Source organism: Peromyscus californicus, unplaced genomic scaffold (genome assembly GCF_007827085.1).
Source record: "Peromyscus californicus insignis strain IS unplaced genomic scaffold, ASM782708v3 Scaffold_4__1_contigs__length_199733344, whole genome shotgun sequence".
In the NCBI taxonomy this organism is placed as follows: domain Eukaryota; kingdom Metazoa; phylum Chordata; class Mammalia; order Rodentia; family Cricetidae; genus Peromyscus; species Peromyscus californicus.
Window position 1 is genome coordinate 33,100,123 of NW_026294562.1, and position 18,937 is coordinate 33,119,059.

General features: G+C 42.5%; 1 protein-coding gene across 2 annotated transcripts in view; it reads right to left on the reverse strand.

The window, feature by feature from the left end:
• Jak2 (Janus kinase 2) overlaps positions 1-16,226 on the reverse strand; it is a 79,407-nt gene extending 63,181 nt beyond the window's left edge. The window contains exons 1-3 of one of the 2 annotated variants that reach the window (XM_052762786.1): positions 15,961-16,226; positions 15,571-15,653; positions 5,071-5,321 (exon numbers count right to left, since the gene is read on the reverse strand). In XM_052762786.1, the coding sequence (XP_052618746.1) occupies positions 5,071-5,296 (226 nt within the window). In that variant the 5' untranslated portion in view covers positions 5,297-5,321; positions 15,571-15,653; positions 15,961-16,226. The remainder of the gene's footprint in view (positions 1-5,070; positions 5,322-15,570; positions 15,654-15,960) is intronic. The other variant, XM_052762787.1, reaches the window with a different exon arrangement.
• Between the last annotated feature and the right edge of the window lie 2,711 nt (positions 16,227-18,937).

An 18,937-nucleotide genomic window follows, 5' to 3' on the forward strand; every position in this document is an offset into this window, starting at 1 on the left:
CCAGCACTGTTTCAGAAGGTTGTGCTGGACTTTTCCTATCATAAGCCCTGGTTCACTGAGGATGATCAAACAACCATTCCCACCAGGCCAGGCAGAACACTTCCCTCGGTGGCCTGACAAAGGACTACTGTGACAGGTACCTAAGGGACAGTGCTGTGATTGGTGTAAGTACAAACCTTCGTTTACATGCCAGGTTTCTGTGATTGGTTCAAACACTACTAGCTGTACCAAATGAGCCAGCTAAGAGACATCACCTGTCCTACTTCCCCTATATTTCAACATGAGGCCCTTTCTGGCCTGTGGGTTGAGCTGGTAACAGAAGAAGTGACAAGACAGCAGAGCAACAACGGCAAGGACCCAGGGCAGCAGCGGGACAGCAGCTCACAGTTGGTGGATTCAGCTGTAAACACTAGCAGTGTAACCAAATGCGCAACAGCTGAAGAAGAGGCCGAAGGAAGAACAGCTCCAAAGAACAGATGCGGCAAAGGAGACAGCTGAAATGTGAACGAAAAGAACAGAGCCTGAGGCTCAAGAATAAACGAATTCTGTAAAGCGCCAGAGAAGAGGAACTCCAGACTCATGATACTGAGAGCCTTGTGGAGACCTGTCAAACCTTTAGGACAAGGGTCTCAGATACCCCAAGCCTCAAAGTTGTAATACTGGCCACTGTCAAGGGTGAGGAATCCCAATACCTATGCCTGTCTGGGATCTACAACTCTAGTTGCTGCTAAAGGCTAAGAAACACAAAATTCCTACAAGCACATAAGAGTTGTGACATTTGTAGAGCTAAGAATCCCATTATAAGGGCTACACAGGGCTGAATGCTAGGAGCAGTGGTTCTCAACCTGTTTGGGGGTCATACAGTAGAAGTTTCCCCACAGTACTGCAGCTGGCTTATAGTCCAGAGTGTCAGCCCAGGCTTTGAACTGCCTTTTGTGATGTTACCTTTTGTGCTGACACCTTCTGTTTAAAGTGTTTTGGTATGCGGAAATTGACTTGCTAAGGTGTAAACTGTATAGCAATAAAAAAGGTCTTTTTCAAAGCAATGTCAGTCAGTCAGTTCACCAGAAACTAGCTCCACTGCTGCTGCAAAGCCAAAATTCATCCTGGAATGACCCTATTTCTTCCACGGACCCACGTAAAACCAAACACCAACAGGGCTGCAAGTCAGATATCCTGCATGTCAGATATTTACATTACAATTCATAACAGTAGCAAAATTATAGTTATGAAGTAGCAACGAAATAATTGTATGGTTGGAGGTCACCACCACATGAAGAACTGTATTAAAGGGTCGCAGCATTAGGAAGGTTGAGAACCACTGCTCTAGAGGGTGTAACCTGTATTGCTCCCAACTGCCTGATGCTCCCTCTTGTTTCCGAAGAATTTATATTTTAGGCTAATGACTAACACCTGAGAGACTTGGGAGCACTCACCCTAAATAGGATGTCTCTATCACATCCCTCCTCTCAAGGCTCAGGTATCTATGAGGAAGAGGAGGTGGAAATGTTAAGAGCCAGAGATGGTTGATCTCTCCGATAGTGTTTTCCAGATAGAAAAGGACTGAGGCGCATAGGAACGAACTCTCAGAGACTGTGACTCTACAAGTTGAAACCAGACCAAATCCCAGCAGAGAGAAGGACTATGAAGTTGGGAGAAGTTGAAGGAGGGGAAAGAATATGATTAAAATATAGTGTGTTAAATTTTTTAATTAAGTTAGATAATTTTGTAAAATAAAATTGTAACACTAAAAAAAAAAAAGTAGCAATGTTCTCCCAATGGATCTATATATGCAATGTAATCACTACTGAAATCTCAGCTATCCTTTATGTAGAAATGATAAGTTAATCACAAAATTCATGGGGAAAAAAATAAAGGGACTAAAATTTGCCTAGTAATCTTATAAAAGAACAACGAAGTTTAACAACTCCTACTTCCTGTTTACAAAACGTGCAACCGGGCTAAAGACAGTTCAGTGTTAGGAGCACCTGAGGTGCATATGAGAGGCACTAGGTTCAATCTCCAATGCTGCAAATAATAAGCAGTACCTTACTACCTAGCCACAGTGATCCAAGAGTGTAGCAAGGGCATCAGGGCAATGAACAATTAACTACAGCGCATTTCAACAAAGTAAAACAAGATTTTGTTGGACTTAAAGCGTGTGTGTGTGTGTGTGTGTGTGTGTGTGTGTGTGTGTGTGTGTATGTATATCTGCTTTAAGTCCAAGACAGGTTATCACTACATAGCTCTGGCACTATGTGAACTCACAGAGATCCTTCTGCTTCTGCCTGCCAAGCGCTGGGGTTAAAGGCATGCACCACTAAACCCAGCTAAAGCATATTTTCATAGAATACTTATAAATTTAAACTAAAAAATTGAATATTTTAATTATTTTATTATGTAGTCTTTGTATCTCTTCTTTTTTTAGATTTAAAAAAAAACTGTGTGTGCATGAGTGTTTTGCTTCATGTATGTTTGTGCACCACCAAGTGTGCCTGGTGCTCTGGGAGGTCAGAAAGGGCACTGGATCACGAGGAACCGAAATTATGGGTTGTTGTGGGTATTAGGAACCAAACCTAGGTCCTCTGCAAGGGCAACAAGTGCTCTTAACCCCTGAGCCATCTCTCTAGCTCCATATGCTTATTTTAAAATTATCAGCATTGTTAGTAGCTTTTGGTGGATGGGTGGGTGTTAAATATGAAAATGGGAAGCAACCTACTCCCTCTAAAACAAAGCTATGAGAAAAGTATAAAACATTCTATTAACTTACCTTTATGTCAAGAAAGAAAAAAGGCTTCATCAAAGACAAAAGGTTTCATCTTTGAGATGGCCTATGTAATCTAGCTTTATACCTATATAATTCTTTTCTTCTTCATTATCCTACCGTTCCCAGTCTCCACTCACTTAATGGAACTCTATCTGTAACATTACTGAAGTAGAACGGGGTTTGCTACACACTTTATCCTTATTCACTGGCATCTAAAATTAAAAGTGCTACAGATAAAATAGACTAGGAGGATAGTTATATTTTAGGTGCTTATGCCTTTCATTTATATCCTGAACCTGATAAATAATAAATTATCAGTGATACTGAACATGCTGAGAATTTTTCTCATCTTTAATATGGACTGAGGTAAAACTGTCACCAAAATGAAATACAAAAATTTCATATTTAAATTTGTGTTTATAAATGTACATGTATGAGTGTTGCCAGGGCTCAACTCAGGGTCTTAGAGTTCTGCCACTGGGCTGCAGCTCCAGCCCTATTTAAAAAAAAAAAAATTAAACTAGTTTAAAAGTTAGGAACACAGCTATTTTGGAAATTCCTAACATAATTCTTCTTAGAGAGCTGAAGAGATGTTTCATGGGTAAGAGCATTTACTTCACAGGCACAGGAGTTGAGTTCAAATTCCCAGAACTCATATAAAAAGCTGGAGTGACTATGTGCTTGCTTATAACTCCAGCTCTGTGGGGAATGGAAATGGGAAGATCAGTGGGGTTTGCTGGACACCAATCTAGTTCCAGGCTCAGTGAAAATTGGGATTTTCTCTACATTTGATGGCTACTCTGACCTATACTAATCAGCTAACCTCATTTATATTTTAACTAAGTTAATAAATTATTGTTACTGTTACATAACATTAATACATATAAACAAATTAGTGTTACCATTTTTATAACTATTATTAGATATTTAACTTACTTGTAGCAGTACAATCATACTACTATTACTTAAAAGTAAAATATCAACTGGTCTTTTTATTAAATATTTAATTTAAAAACCATAATGTTTCTTCAATAATCTCAGTAGTCTTGTAAAATTTATCAGCTCTACAATTTTGGATAGGCCATAAAAAGATAAACTGTTGTGGTAGTTGAAAAGAATGGCTCCCATAGGCTCACAGATTTGAATGCTAGATCACCAGAGTGGCACTATTTGAAAGGATCAGGAGGTGTGACCTTGTTGGAAGAAGTAGGTCACTGGAGAGTGGACTTTGAGGTTTAAAAAGCCCATGCCATGCCCAGAGCTCCTTCTTCCTGCAGATTTGGATGTAGAACTCTCAGCTACTTCTCCAGCACCATGTCTGTCTGCATGCTGCCATGCTTCCCTCCATGATGTCTTTATGACAATGGACTAAACCTCTGAAACTATAAGCAAGCCCTAATTAAATGCTTTCTTTCATAAGAGTTGCTGTGGTCGTGGTGTCTCTTCACAGCAACAGAACACTGACTAAGACAACTGTTTTAGAGTTTCAAGATAAAAGTGATTTCAAGGTACACCAAAACAACAACAGAGAGAGAGAGAGAGACAGAGAAATGTATATATGGAGATGAGAGAGAACGTCAGGAGTAAAAAAAAAATGATGATGCCTATTGCTGTAAAATATTTAATCCAAGAATTCTATCCAGCTGTTGGAGAGATGGTTTATCAATTAAGAGTGTTGACTGCTCCTGAAGAGGACCTGGGGGGCAGCTCACAACCATTTGTAACTCACACCTTCTTCTGGCCTCCACAGGTACCAGGCACACAAATGGTACACAGACATATATGCAGGCAAAATACACATATACACAAAATAAAGATAAATAAATAAGAATTTTACCCAAATATATATTCTAGCAAACTGATAGTCTACTTCCACATGTGCTCAGGATGTAGTTTCAGGATTTACATATAAAGCTGGAGATGATAGCTCCTATCTGTAATCCCAGAATTTGAGAGATTGAGACAACAGGCAGGTTCAAGGCCAGACTGGGCTATATAATAGTCAGTTCCAGACCAGTCTGGGCTACATAGCAAACCCTGTATTACTTAAAAAGAAGATTGACTTAGAGATATCCCATAATAAGATTCTTTAGTCACCTACTATGGTCTCAAAACATTTACAGGCTTCAATTTGTTTTGACATCTATTCTATGGCAATCACTTCAAATTCTGGAATGTTACTGTAATTGTTATGCACGTGAAAATACAGCTAATAGCCATAATAAATTACAGATGTAAACTGTATTAGAGTAACAAAAGTAAAATAATAACTCATAATAAGAAAGTTGATTTTTAATACCTACCACAAGCTTTAGAAGCAGCCACACAAATTTCTTCAGCAACATACTCTCCAACTGGAAACTTCAGATAGTCTCCTTCAGCTTTCCCAAGAGAATGGTACAGATAGACTTGAAGGACTGGGTCGATCTGCTTCACAGCGTTAGCATTTCCAGGAACATCACCGTTCTGATGCACAGGAGATGTGGAGGTTGCCTCCATTTCTGTCACTGTAAGGCAAGCCATTCCCATCCAGAGTCTTTTTCAGAACACTGGCCTATAGAGAAAACAATAAAGTTAGCCCCAACAGTGATATTAGTAAAGCCATCCCTCGAGTACAAAGAAGTCTCATTGACGGCCATCCTGTCAACGCGATCCACTGACTAAGTACTGTACACTCCTGCACTGAGAGCACACAGCACAAGATACCAGAGCTTCAAGTGGACAGCCATCAACTTCCAGCTATAGATCTAATAGGGGAAGAGAAACGTGTAGCACTAACTAAACAAACAAGAGCCAGGGAGGGTTCAGCCACAAAGAGAACTTACTGCTCTTCCAGGGGACCCAGTTTGATTCCCAGCACCCATGTCACAGTGGCTCACAGTCCTCCTAACTCCAGTTCCAAGGACTCCAACACCCTCTTCTGCCCTCTGCAGACACCAAGCATGCATGAGGTGCGCGCGCGCGCACACACACACACACACACACACACACACACACACACACACACAGGCAAACATATAGACACATAAAATAAATAATCTTTTTAAAAAGCATTAGAACCAGTTACAGACAACAGAAGATTTCACACATAGAAACATTACTTACTACATGAATCGTCCTGAGAATTGCTTTAGTGGAGGGAGAAACATTTCAGATGGGAATGATCTTTATTTAAAAACTGACTTTGAAAACTTCATTGGATTTAGATGTAGTCCAGGGAAGTGCACTGTACTGAAGAGTGGACCAGTACACTATGAGCTCAACAATTCATCGAGCTAAATGAAAACAGTAAGAAGTCACACCCCCGTGGGAAGAGTGCAAACACAGATGGTATCTGCAGCAAGACTGCTAGCATTTCCTCCTCCTCTGAAAGAGCACTCAAACTCTTGGGCATTGCTGAGTGCCCAACCAAACACTACTTCCTGACTAATGGAGAGCTAGGTGAGTCAGTCTCAGGAAACAAGACTAAAGAAGTTACTGGGGAGCTTTTTGAGACCCATCCTATCAGCATGATCTTTATGCTTTTTCCTCCTACCTTCTTTCTACCTGAATTTGCGCAAGAAGTTTTGGACAGAGTACTCACCTCAAAACCATGAGGCAATCATGAAAGAAAGGCCAAGAGATAACATACCTGGACATGATTAGCAGCTGAATCAGTGTCAGGAACCATCTACCTCCCACCAGACATCTAGTTACTTACAACAAATACAATCCTGGCTGTTACAGTACGAAGTTAAAGAAAGAAGCAAATGCCAGACCAAAGAATTTAAACTTTAGACCACAAACAACAAATTAGAAAGGTAAAGTAATGAGGGTAGACAGCTGCTGCTGTGCAAACAGTGTGAGTAGATAATGACAGGTAATACAAACACAAGGCTTAATGCTACCCAGCGACGAACTGAGTGTGGAGGAAGCCAGGGGAGTGAAAGACAGTGTACAGAGTTCAAGCTTAGGAGATCTGTAAAACCATTACCATAAATAAGGATGTTGCCTTTTGATAATGGAAGATGAAAAAATAAGTACTGTTTTCCACATTTTCATTTTATTTACATTGTAGTTAGACAATTATACCATAATCTAGCTGGCAGCTAAAATACGAGATGGCCTATTTGGAATATTTCACGACTGGGGTTAAAAACTTGAGAGCCTTCCCAATATATGTTATCATGGACATAAGGAAAACACTGGTTATAACAGCAAACAATAAACCAGGAGTGGTGGTGCCTAGAGGCAGGAGGAAGGCCACACAGTGAGAATATATTAGAAAAAGCAAAATAATTAAATAACTGAAAATAAATCCAACAAAACCTTAAAGCATTTGCTATGTACAAAGCACTGCTCTAAGTACTCCAGTTAAGAAGGGAAAAATACCTACTAAGAGAATAACAAGCCTGGTCTACATGGGGAGTTCCAGAACATAGAAGACTCCCTCTCCCTCTGAATATGAATTAAAACTTGGGCATGGTGCACACCTTTAATCCCAGCATTTGGTAGGCAGAGGCAGGCAGATCTTTGCAAATTCAAAGCCATCCTGATCTATATATTGAGTTCCAGGACAGCCAGACCTATGCAGTGAGACCTTGTCTCAAAAAAAGAAAAATAATTTGAAACATAGTTCTATATACAATTATAAGTACCTAATTACTAAAGGAAAAATAGAACTAGTCTTTAGTTATAAAAATATATACCTCATGAAACTGTCAGTGTATAAAACAAACAACAAAAAAACCCAATTGGCAATTGTTGGAACAGATACAAAGTTACAAGTTTTCTGAAGATTATCTTTGAGTAAATATGCAAAACCTTAAAAGAATTTAAATCTGTTCAAATTCATGATTTAAAAAATATTTTTGTAATTTGTTATGTAGTCTTTGTTAGTTCTACAAGTCAATTAAACACAGCAAAAGTGGTTCTATAAAGGCAGTTAACAGTAAGTACTTACATAAAAATAAAAGGAAGGTCTCAAACACACTAACACTGCTTCTCAGGACCGACAAAAAAAAAGAACAATTAAAACTCAAAGTTAGGAGGAGGAAGGAAATAGTTAAGAGCTGACAAAAATAAATGAAACAAATTTTAAAAACAATAGAAAATGTAACAAAGCTAAGAGTTGGTTTTTGAACAGACACAAACAAGGTCAATGAAAGTAGATTGTTAGTCCTAAAGAGTAATTCTGCTAAATACATCTGTTTGTGTTCACACTGTTTGTGAACTTCTGACTTCCTGCTGCACTAATTTCTTGGTGCTGAAATGTCTCTTTTAGTAGTCTTGCTCTCCGATGTCTGTCGACACAGTCATCGGGTCTGCAGTCATTCCGCTGTCATGTCTTTCCATCCAGCAATGTAAGACTGGGGTCTGTTCAACGCAGCAAGGTTTGCCAGTTTCTTGGCAATAGTGTTAGCTTATTTTTACTTATCATGATAAAAACTTCCGGCATGCTATTAATCAACAGCTTCATGTCCCTACTTTCTATTCTAGGCAGGTCTAAGCAACCAGGCATTCCAAAGCTGCCATTGTGTCATTCACTCTGATTTCTATTAACACAACTCTTTGTCTTCTACAGGAATCTCTCAAGAACTTCCACATCTCTCAGCTGCTCTTGCTTATGGTGACAGGACTGTGACAGTGAGGGAACAGAAAATGAGCAGGAGGCACAAAAGGCCACCAGGATGTTAGCACTGCTCTGCGCTCCTGATACGACTGGTAACTGATAGCGATGTGTTTGTTTTGGACATCTGTCAGGCTGTACACTTAGGACTGTGCTACACTTCAACTAAAAGTTCATTTTAAAACATTTTAAAGCCAGTTGTGGTATCTCATGCTTATGATCTTAGCACTTAAGAGGCAGAGGCAGGAGGACCACCACGAGTCTGAGGTCAGCTTAGGCTATCTGTTGAATTCCTAGCCAACTAGGGCCACATAGGAAAACATCTCAAAACAAAACAACAACAACAAAAAAAACCCACCCTTTTTTTTTTACCTGAAATAAAATGAATTGTTTTAAATTTTAAAATGGCTATCTTTCTTGAAATGTGTTTTGCAGGTACCTTAATCCTTAACATATCCCAACTCCCTGAGACACGCAGACACACAGACACACACACACACACACACACACACACACACACACACACACACTCACAGTGTACACATATTGTCTTCACTTTTCCCTAACAATTTGTAGTAAGTTTCAATATAGCCTACCTGGCTATCTATATACAGAACCAGTTCTGGTAATACCAAGTTAAAATTTCTGCCTGAAGAGGTATATGATGCAGACCCAGTCAAATCAAAATAAGATTCTTAGCTCCATCTTAGGATCTGAAAACCTGCACCAACTCTTCTTCCTAAGCCTGTAACTCACCTAAGGCTATCGCATCTGGAGAGAGGTTCACTGAGAGGAGAGAAATGGCTAAGGGTAAATTAACTGCAGTCCATGTTACACGGTCAGAACAAAGTCCCAAGTCTCCATACAAGGAAGCCAGCAAGGTGCTCTCACTGCTTGTGTTTGTAATATGAAGGTATGTTCAGCTTGGCTTTTTTATTTTCAATGCTGAGGATTAAACAGAGAGTCTCATACATGCTAGTTAAGTGCTCTACCACGGATTTTTATATTCCCAATCCTTTTTGAAAATACTTTAAAATTCTGAGACAGGGTCTCATAGGTTAGTCAGACTAGCCTTATAGATGCTCTGTAGCCTAAATGGAACTTGCTTCAGCCTCTCTAGTAGCTAGTAGCACACGCCTGGCAATCAACCTATTTTCTTTCTTTCTTGTCTGTTTTGTTCTTGTTTTTCTGTTTTTTGTTGTTTTTATTTTTTTGCTTGTTCATTTTTCAAGACAGGATTCTCTGTGTAACAGCTATGACTGACTGTCTTGGAACTTGCTCTATAGACCAGGCTGGCCTTGAACTCATAGAGATCTGCCTGCCTCTGCCTCCCATTGCTGGGATTAAAGGCATACACCACCACTGCCTGGCTTAATCAACCTATTTTCATCCATATTTTACATATGTTTATATTTACTTTTTGGATTCAATTACACATTTATAACAGAAAAAAAAGTGTTAAGTAGAACATACCATCTTTTTTTTTTTTGGTTTTTCGAGACAGGGTTTCTCTGTGTAGCTTTGCGCTTTTCCTAGAACTCACTTGGTAGCCCAGGCTGGCCTCGAACTCACAGAGATCCGCCTGGCTCTGCCTCCCGAGTGCTGGGATTAAAGGCGTGCGCCTCCACCGCCCGGCTAGAACATACCATCTTAAACACACATGCATACATAACGTAAAACTCCACAAGCACTCAGTAAATGTTTGTTTCATGAAAATGAATTTGGTTTTTTTAAATGTACTGTTTTTCTACAGAAAAGAATCAAAAACGTAAGTGACTTAAACTGGTCTTTCTGTGAATGGAGCATACTCACACACCCAATCGATGACTACACTACAGCTGGTGCCAGCCACCGCATTGATCGATGCTGTGTTAGTTTCATCTCACGGTGCTTCTGTAACATCTGTACACACATCAGCGCAGTGTAAAAGACATCTCAGCACTGTTATTTTAACCTTCTTGAATGGCTTTTGAGGATCAATTCTCCTAGTGAGAAACCCTACAGAAACTAACACACACACCCACAAACACTAACAGACACACTGGAGCATCTCCACTTCCAAAGTCTCAACAAAGCAAACAAACCCCCGAACAATCAAATTGTCAAGAAAATAAGTAAATATTTTGGTGCATTCACTCTACAGAAAATATGTTCCTCGGCTGTTCAAATAATCTATAGCTTTTGTGTAACAAAATAAATATTAAAAATAGAATAGTAAGTTGTAGAAAACTCTAAGCTTTAAGATAACCATTTTATAGAAGCTGAGTAAAACTGAATAGTTCATTAAGCACATTTACATATATTAAACCAAAAAGAAAATTAAAAGCAAAGATAAACTCAAAATACACTAGTGGGAGATAGGTAGCTATAAGTTACTGCAAATTCTCTAGTTCTTGAAAAGCAGGTAGTTTCAAGTGCTTAATTCTGAACTTGCATCTAAGTTATTTCTGATCTACATTTACAGAATTTCTCCTCATACAAAATGAAATGCACAATGTAGTCACGGTCTGGACCATGCTCATACATGTCACCAAAACCTCTAGAAATCATCATCTCCACACAGTTCTTAGCCTCCCTCTCGTCTGTCCCTGCCCAGCAGCCATCATTTCTGACTTCTCAGAGGTTTATGGTTTTGTTTACTGATCTTCTTTCATCACTAGAACTGAAAGTTTCTGGAAGGTGAGAAGTGTGATGTCTCATTAATTATTTCTTTCCTAGTCCCTGGCACCAAAATGATGTCAAATAAATGAAGATTAAATAGGAGCTATAATGAATTTTAATTATGTATGTACGTACACATATACATGAAAAAACCTCAAATACATTTTAAAATCTAATATTATCCACATTTACTCCTGCACTTTAGAATCCTAAAACATTTGACTTTTCAAACAAATGACAATGAGAAAATAACATAATAGACTGGCAAAAATATTAAACTAGAAGCCAAGAGAACTAAAAATTACTTCTAATCCATTCTTATTGCAAACTAATTATGTTTGATAAGGGACTCTTACCATCCTCATTTCTGTAATTAATAAATCTACAATGTCCCTCTCAATTCCTAAAAGCCTATAATTTCCACCCAGTTAGTGTACAATCCAACACTAAATTCTTCACTGAAGTGCAGCAAAGGAGACAAGGGAAGAATGGTCATGATTATTAAAGCAGAGAAAGCTGTTAGACATTTCATGCACAATTAAAACATGAACTAGACCTTTACAGGGAAAAGCATTTGAAGAGACATGGCTCAGAGTTAAAAGAGCTTCCTACTCTTCCAGACAACCCAAGTTTGATTTCTACCAGTCCTGCCTGGTGCATCATGACTGCCTGGAAGACTAGCTTCAAGAGATCTACTGCCCTCTTATGGCCTTCCCAGGCATGCGCACGCGCGCACACGTGTGTGTATACACACACACACACACACACACACACACACACACACACATACTACAAAGATTGGGGAAAAGAGAATTTAGCCAACAAAAAGCACAGCATTATTCGCAGGGACCAGTGTGTAAAAAAACATAGAAAGGCCGGGCGGTGGTGGCGCACGCCTTTAATCCCAGCACTCGGGAGGCAGAGCCAGGCGGATCTCTGTGAGTTCGAGGCCAGCCTGGACTACCAAGTGAGTTCCAGGAAAGGCGCAAAGCTACACAGAGAAACCCTGTCTCGAAAAACCAAAAAAAAAAAAAAAAAAAAAAAAAAAAAAAAAAAAAAAAAACATAGAAAGAATGTGCAGAACATGTGGAACATACAGGTTTCAAAACAGAATTGAAAGCTAGTTAAATGATCAGCTTATGATTTTCATGTCTCCAGTTGCCTAGAATTAAACCACCTGAAAACACTATTGTAGAGATATAAAAAGCATTTAGTGTTTCTACACTAGCGTGCCAACATGTGCGTGTTGCAATCAGGAACACATACCACTTTTAATCCAACAAACCCTCTTCTGTTTCACAAACAAAATAACACAGAAACAAAAATACTACTTTTGAATTATAAAAATTAAATGTGTTACTTGCTCAAGAAAATATATTTTAAGAGAGAATTTAAAAAGACAAATAGCTCTTTCAATAAGTTTTGCTCTAAACTAGTGAATGAAAAGAATAGCAGTAACTCACTGAGAATGTGGTATTAGGTAAAAATATACATTGAGAATTTTCATATTTTAGTTTATATGCCAAATTCAGCCAGTTGCTCTTTTTGTAAACAAACCTTTACTGGAACACAGCATGCCAGTTATTTATGTACTACCTATGACTGCTTCTGCATTACTAAGGCACCACTGTAGAGTGGCAAAAGAGATGATCAGGCCAACACAGTTAAAAACTATCTGGCCTTTAAGAGAAAAACTTTGCCAACCTAGTCAAAATCACTGATTCTCAAAGTGTAGTGGTTCCTGGATCAAAATCAGTCTCACCTGGAAACATGTAAGAAATGCAAATGTAAGAGTTCCACTCCAGACCTACTAAAACAGAAAATCTGGAGACAGAACCCAACAAACTATATTTCAATAAGTTCTGTATGTAATTCTAAGAACCACTGGATTAAGGGACAGTTCTCCAGTAGCTGGGAAGAGATGAGGACCCACCTAAAACCTGTCTTGAAATCCAATAAAGGCCTAAGAAAGCCTCAAGGAGACTGTCAGAAAGGACCTGAAGTGAGGAAAAATGCCACTGACCACTAGGAAAGGAGATTCTTCTGAGGTAATACTAGCAAGTCTCACCTACAGCAACACAGACAATACAAACATAAGGCGATTGTTCTATGAAATTGTGGGAAACTGCAGAGGGCTCAAAAGCTGTCTTTTTGGGCAACCAAGTATTATTAAAGTAAGACAGGGAGAGGCCTGGTTGCCATGGCAGCGCGGAAGCAATCAGAGAAGCTGGCATCTCAGCATCTCTCCTCCGTCCATTAGTCCATGATCTCCTGCAATCCAAAGACTGGTAACAAAGGCTTTAACACAAAAGCCTTTAAGAGACATTCAAGATCCAAATTATAGCAGTAGTACAAAATAATAGTTTTCATTTGGGACCAAAAGATTATTAAAAACACTGTGGCAAGAGACCTGTGCAGAATAAAATAAAAGCTATGAAATGACTAGTTATAAGCACACAAGAGGAATAATTATAATGTGAGAACCTAGCAGAAGTCATACAGGCATTATTAGAAGTACTACAATAAGCCATTGGGAACTGATACTCACTTTGAATCAAAAATTTTATCAGAAAAGCCTACTGAAATCAAATGAAGATGTTCCCAAATTATCTTCATTTGGGAACTCCTGAAAGTTAGCAATTTCTTCATGTTGCTTCTAAGCCAAGGAAATACTAAAGTGGGTTCAAACAACTTAGCATTAATACTCTTAGGGTTTACTGTTGTTTGGGGCACTGACAAATCCTCAAACCTCGGTATCATCCTAAGCACTGCCACATTGTCATTTCTTGTTCTGCACTAACTGTCATACACTGAAAGCTGCTTTTCACCTAGTAAATCCAGCTTTACAAAGACACACCATTGTAGAAATGGATGGAGCTTTTCTAACCCTGAAAATACTCCCAAGTGATTGGTGGAAGCCTGAGCTCCCTGGTGCTCTAGGCACCTGGCACACAGTTAGGGAAACTGAGAACTAAATGAAGGAGCCTAAAAAGGAAAAACAATGTTATGGAGGAGGAGCAAAGGAAAATTCTTTGCACAGTCATCCGCAAGAGGGCAGCACAATGGGGCTTAGGCGGCAAACCTTTCCGTATGCAGGCTGTAAATACACTAGCAAGCAGTTTCCCCTTACTCTAAGGAAGAAATGCCTCTGGCAGCTCACCTATGCACTGCCCAGCTAGGAAGCTCCTTTACCTGCCCAGCTATGAGTAGCTAAGACTTCCAAAAAGTGGCCAAACCATTTACTACTTTGCATGCATTTTACCAATCCTCACACAATCATCTACGACAATAAATTGTAAATCGTCTAAGAAGATAAATTTTAATACAGCTGTTAATTGCACAGAACACCATTATTCCAAACTAAGTCTACACACTCAGATCTAGCTCAAAAGCCAATGGTCTTTCCTATTTTGCCAGAAAAGGATCCCATCTTTGAAGAAAAACCTATCTGGGTGAAGTAGAGAAAAACACCATGTTTGCTTTCCATATTCAAGGCACCTTCAAGTCACTAAGGAAAAGACACTAAAAGAAACAAATCAAGCCAGGTGGTGGTTAGCAGCTGCCCACAGCTTTAATCCCAGCACTGGGGAGGCAGAGAGAGGCAGAGCTCTGAGCTGGAGACCAGCCTGGTCTATAGAACGAGTTCCACATCACTCTGTAAAAGCAAAAATAAACACAAGCGCCTATCTAGCCAACACATACTGCGGCTTTCCTGTACAGGTAAATGCTTTCTTTTTTATTAAGTACTCTCATGATAAGTCCTGGACACATCCAGTCTGCAGACGTTATCACGCGCGAGCAAATTCACATACAACCAAATGATCCCAACACTTGGAATGGGCGGTAAACAGGTGAAGAACGTGGAGAAAGAGGACCAAAAACTGATGATTCATTTTCAAATCTGCTGGGAATTGTATCAGAATATTTGCAGTAAGCGTACACAGCTCACTTGTACAAACCTATTATGAAACCAAAAGCAACCTCCGACTCCCTTCTTCCTACTTCTGTTTCCCTTCTCTCCACATTTCTCCTCCCCTCCGTGACACACTCAGCCGCTCCTATCCTTTCATTCAGAGAAGAAGTTTTTCCCTGACAGATTAATAACCAGAAAGCAGACTGCGTACATTCAACCACCATAGCAAGCTTAGGCAGGTGAATACAGGAAGCATTCAATGTGGCAGTAGAAACCCAGCAAAAACAACCAATGTGTTCCCTCAAAACGTATTTCTTTTTACTTGGAAACTAAGGCTCGGGCTACCTAAGGAGAAAGCGGCGATTTGTTTTCTCTGCAAAGCCACACTGTAAAACCAACGAAGAATGCTCCTGAAAGGATCCAAGAGACACAATAAACACCAACCAATTATTCTCCCACAGCAACAGGAAAAGTTCAGCACTGCCATTTTCGGAGTAAGCAACAATTAGCTCTGCTCTTCTACATAAGCATCCAGCCTCCCTAGCAGGCACTGGCTCGCAGATCGCAGACACCCTTGCCTTTAACTGCAGCGACCACACAGCCCCGAGCTCGTACACCCACCGTCGCGGGAGGAAAAGGACGGGCCTCTTCTTCTGGGGAGGAAAAACAGTTCACATCTTGTTCCCGTCGCCTGCTTCTGGAACCTAAAAACAGAAGCAGCAGTCACTACCTCAGAAACCCAGGGCAAATAGATGCTCTTTTCTTCCCTTCCCTGCGCTGTTTAGATGCCTAGAAAAATTTACAGAAGGATAAGGAAGAGGGGGTCGGGTTCGAGGGCACACGGGGATGCACACATTTATCACCAGCCAGACACTCCTTCCTAGGCTGCTGGGAACCCGCTCTGAAGTTCCCTGCCAGTAGCAGGGGCGAAGCGGGGAGCAGCAGAAGGGATCGCAGGGAGAACCGCCGCCCCTCCACTCCCATCCAGCAGCAGCCCGGGACTGAACCCACCGGCGACACGGATCGGGCCACACAGGAGCGCCCCGAGGCGGGCAGGGGCTGCTGCTGCTCCTCCGCGACGCGTCGGGCGAGCCGAGGTCTAGAGAGCCCCCGGGCCGGGTGCAGGAGGGGCGAGCGGCCGCCAGGCTGGGCCCTCAGGGGCCCTCCCGCGCGGGCTCGACCCGCACTCACATCCCGCAGCGGCGGTCACGGCAGTCGCCCGCAGCCCTCGCCCCGACCGGCACCTCCGGCCCCGGGGCCGCGGCCGAGGCGCCGACGCCGCGCGAGCTCGCCCAGAGCCGGGGCCCGCCCAGCCTGTCAGCGCGGCGGGAGGCCGTCGACGGCCGCGGCTGCCCGCTTTCTGCTCTCCCTCCGCTTCCTGCAGCCCACGCCACGCCCACCGCGCGCGGCCGCCGAGCCCGTCCCCGCCCTCCCGGAGGCCGCACGCCCCCTGGGCTCGGGCTCGCGACGCCGGCTCAGTCGCCCCTGCGCGGCGGGCGCTTGCCTCGGGGCGGGCGGCCTAGCGCGGCGGACCCGGGCGCCGGCGAGCCAGTCCGGGGAGTGGGGGGCGGGGGCGGGGGCGGGGGCCGACACGCTCCACTGCGCCTGCGCCGCCCGCGGGGGGGGGGGGCCGATCCTCCGGGCCGAGCCGGGGCGGGGGAGGCGGGCCGGGGCTGCGGGCTCCCGGGAAGCGGAGGCGCGCGTGGAGATTCCCGGGGCAGCCCCCCGGGTTGAGCGCGCGAGGAGGAGGAGGAGGAGGAGGAAGAGGAGGAGAGGGGCGGGTGCGGGCTGGCGCTGCCTGGGGCGTGCACGCGGCCTCCGCTGGCCGAGAAGGCGGCCGGCCGGGAGTGAGTCAGCCGGGCCGGGAAGGCCCCGGTGCACCCGGGCTGCTAGAGTAGGCGGCCGCTGCTGCCTCCGCGGAGACTTTCCTCTCCCGATCTCGCCGCACCCTTTGTGCTTTCGCTTCCACGTGCGTGCAGCTCCCTGCCAGAAGCGCTCGGCCCCAAGGGACGTGCCACCGTGGACCGGGCACTGAGACGCGAGCGCTTGACTTCGGTCAGCCACGACTTCTGGGAAGGGGAGGGGGTGGAAGGAGAAGAAACAACTCGTGAAGTCCCCAAGAGCCACGTTCATTCATTCAAGAATTTACTGACCGCCTGCGAGGCACCGGGCTCCCAAGGACTGGAGACTAAAGCAACCTCCATTCTGTGTCCCGCTGAAGCTCGTAGTCTCGTTAGGAGCCACAAAATAATGCTTTAAATCTTCACTGCGCCGGATGTGTGATTGCCAGTCACGTGTACACACACACACACACACACACACACACACACACACACACACACACGAAAGTGAGTAGAGATGTTATTTTGGGATGACCAGGAAAGACCTCCTAGAGTGACATTTGAGCAGAAATTTGAAGGATGAGAATGGCCCAGTCCTGGAACTATCTGGTTTCAAGTAAGGAACTAGCAGTGACAAGGATGCTGAGAAGGGAATGTGTTTGGCACTTTTAAGGACCGAGAAAGAACTGTCTATGGAAGACAGTGGGGGGGGGGGGGGGGAATACCAATAGTAAGAGAACAAAGAAGCAGTTGGGACCATTCTGTATAGGATCTTTTAACTCTGGGTCTGTTAACCAAAATGAAGCCTTCATAACGCCCACATCACCTTACATCCACGATGCTGTTATTCAAAACTTACATCTAGTGGTTCATTTTCTTTTTCCTTTCCTTTTTATTTTTGAGTCAGGGTCTCACTATGTAGTGCTTGCTGGCCTCAAACTCACCAGAAATCCTCCCGCCTCGCCTGGGGAATGCTGGGACTAAAGATGTGCACCACCACACCATGCATGGTTTCTTAAACGTCACCAAAAGCAAAAAGATAAGGTAGGTAAGGAAAGATAGATGATTGTCGATAAGCTTATAGGATTCAAGTCCCCTATCAACCCACACAGAAAAATTAAGTAACTTGTTTGTTTTCGTTTAGAGTAAAAACTGCTCTGAGTTAAAGCAGAACTGGGCGGGTACTAGCTTTGAATGTTGAGTTCTTTTTAGTCTGTGTACTAGAGAGCTTTCCAGCTCTTGGTATGATTCCTAGTAGTGGCATGGCTAGAGATTCGCTCACTTGATAATCAGTTCACAAAGTTCCCCCCATTCTCTGATAACGATGAGGGAGAGTTCCGAGGAATTGGACAAAATCTTTTATGACATTCAAACACCGTGGAGAAACAAATATGAGGTAGATGATAAGACATTTAGATTTAGACCTTTTTGCATGGCCGGATTCAAAAGTAAAAATTAGTAGCTAGTTGCCGCAGTGGCACTGGGTGCAAAGCCAGGGGGCAAGATTCTGTCCTTTCACTGTGGTAGAGCATGGTAGCAGAGCTGTACTCTTCACCCAAACAGTATCAAGACTGAATCCATTGTGTGAGATCAGCCCCTGAGTTCTCTGTCTTTTCATAGTTCTTAGTAGTTGTGCTATAAAGCCAAGAGAGAGGCTGAGACAAGAAGATTCTGAGTTCAAGGTCAGCTTGAGCTACATAGCAAGACTTTTGTTTCAAATAAACAAAGCAAGCCTAGGTTGAAAAATCCATGGTCAAGGGTTCCCAGCACCCACGTGGTAGCTCACCACCATCCATAACTTGGCATCCTCTGGAACTGAATCTAAGACCCGCTTCTGACCTCCTTGGATATCAGGCATACACACAGTGCACACACATCCAGGCAAAACACTCATACATATAAAATAAATAAGTCTAAGAAAGGAGTTATGCAACAGAGTCCAGGTGGCCCAGATTTCAATCAAGGCTTTTACCAAGACAGTCATTTCAATTTTCTAAGCTTCCTGTTTATTCATATAATGAAGAATATACTTTTCTCATCAGAATATGAGGATTGAGTATAATAGCATCATCATACTTAAAGAGACATTTTGAAGATTGGATTGAAAGTCTTTTAAAACCCTAAAGCACAGCTATTAAATGCCTGTT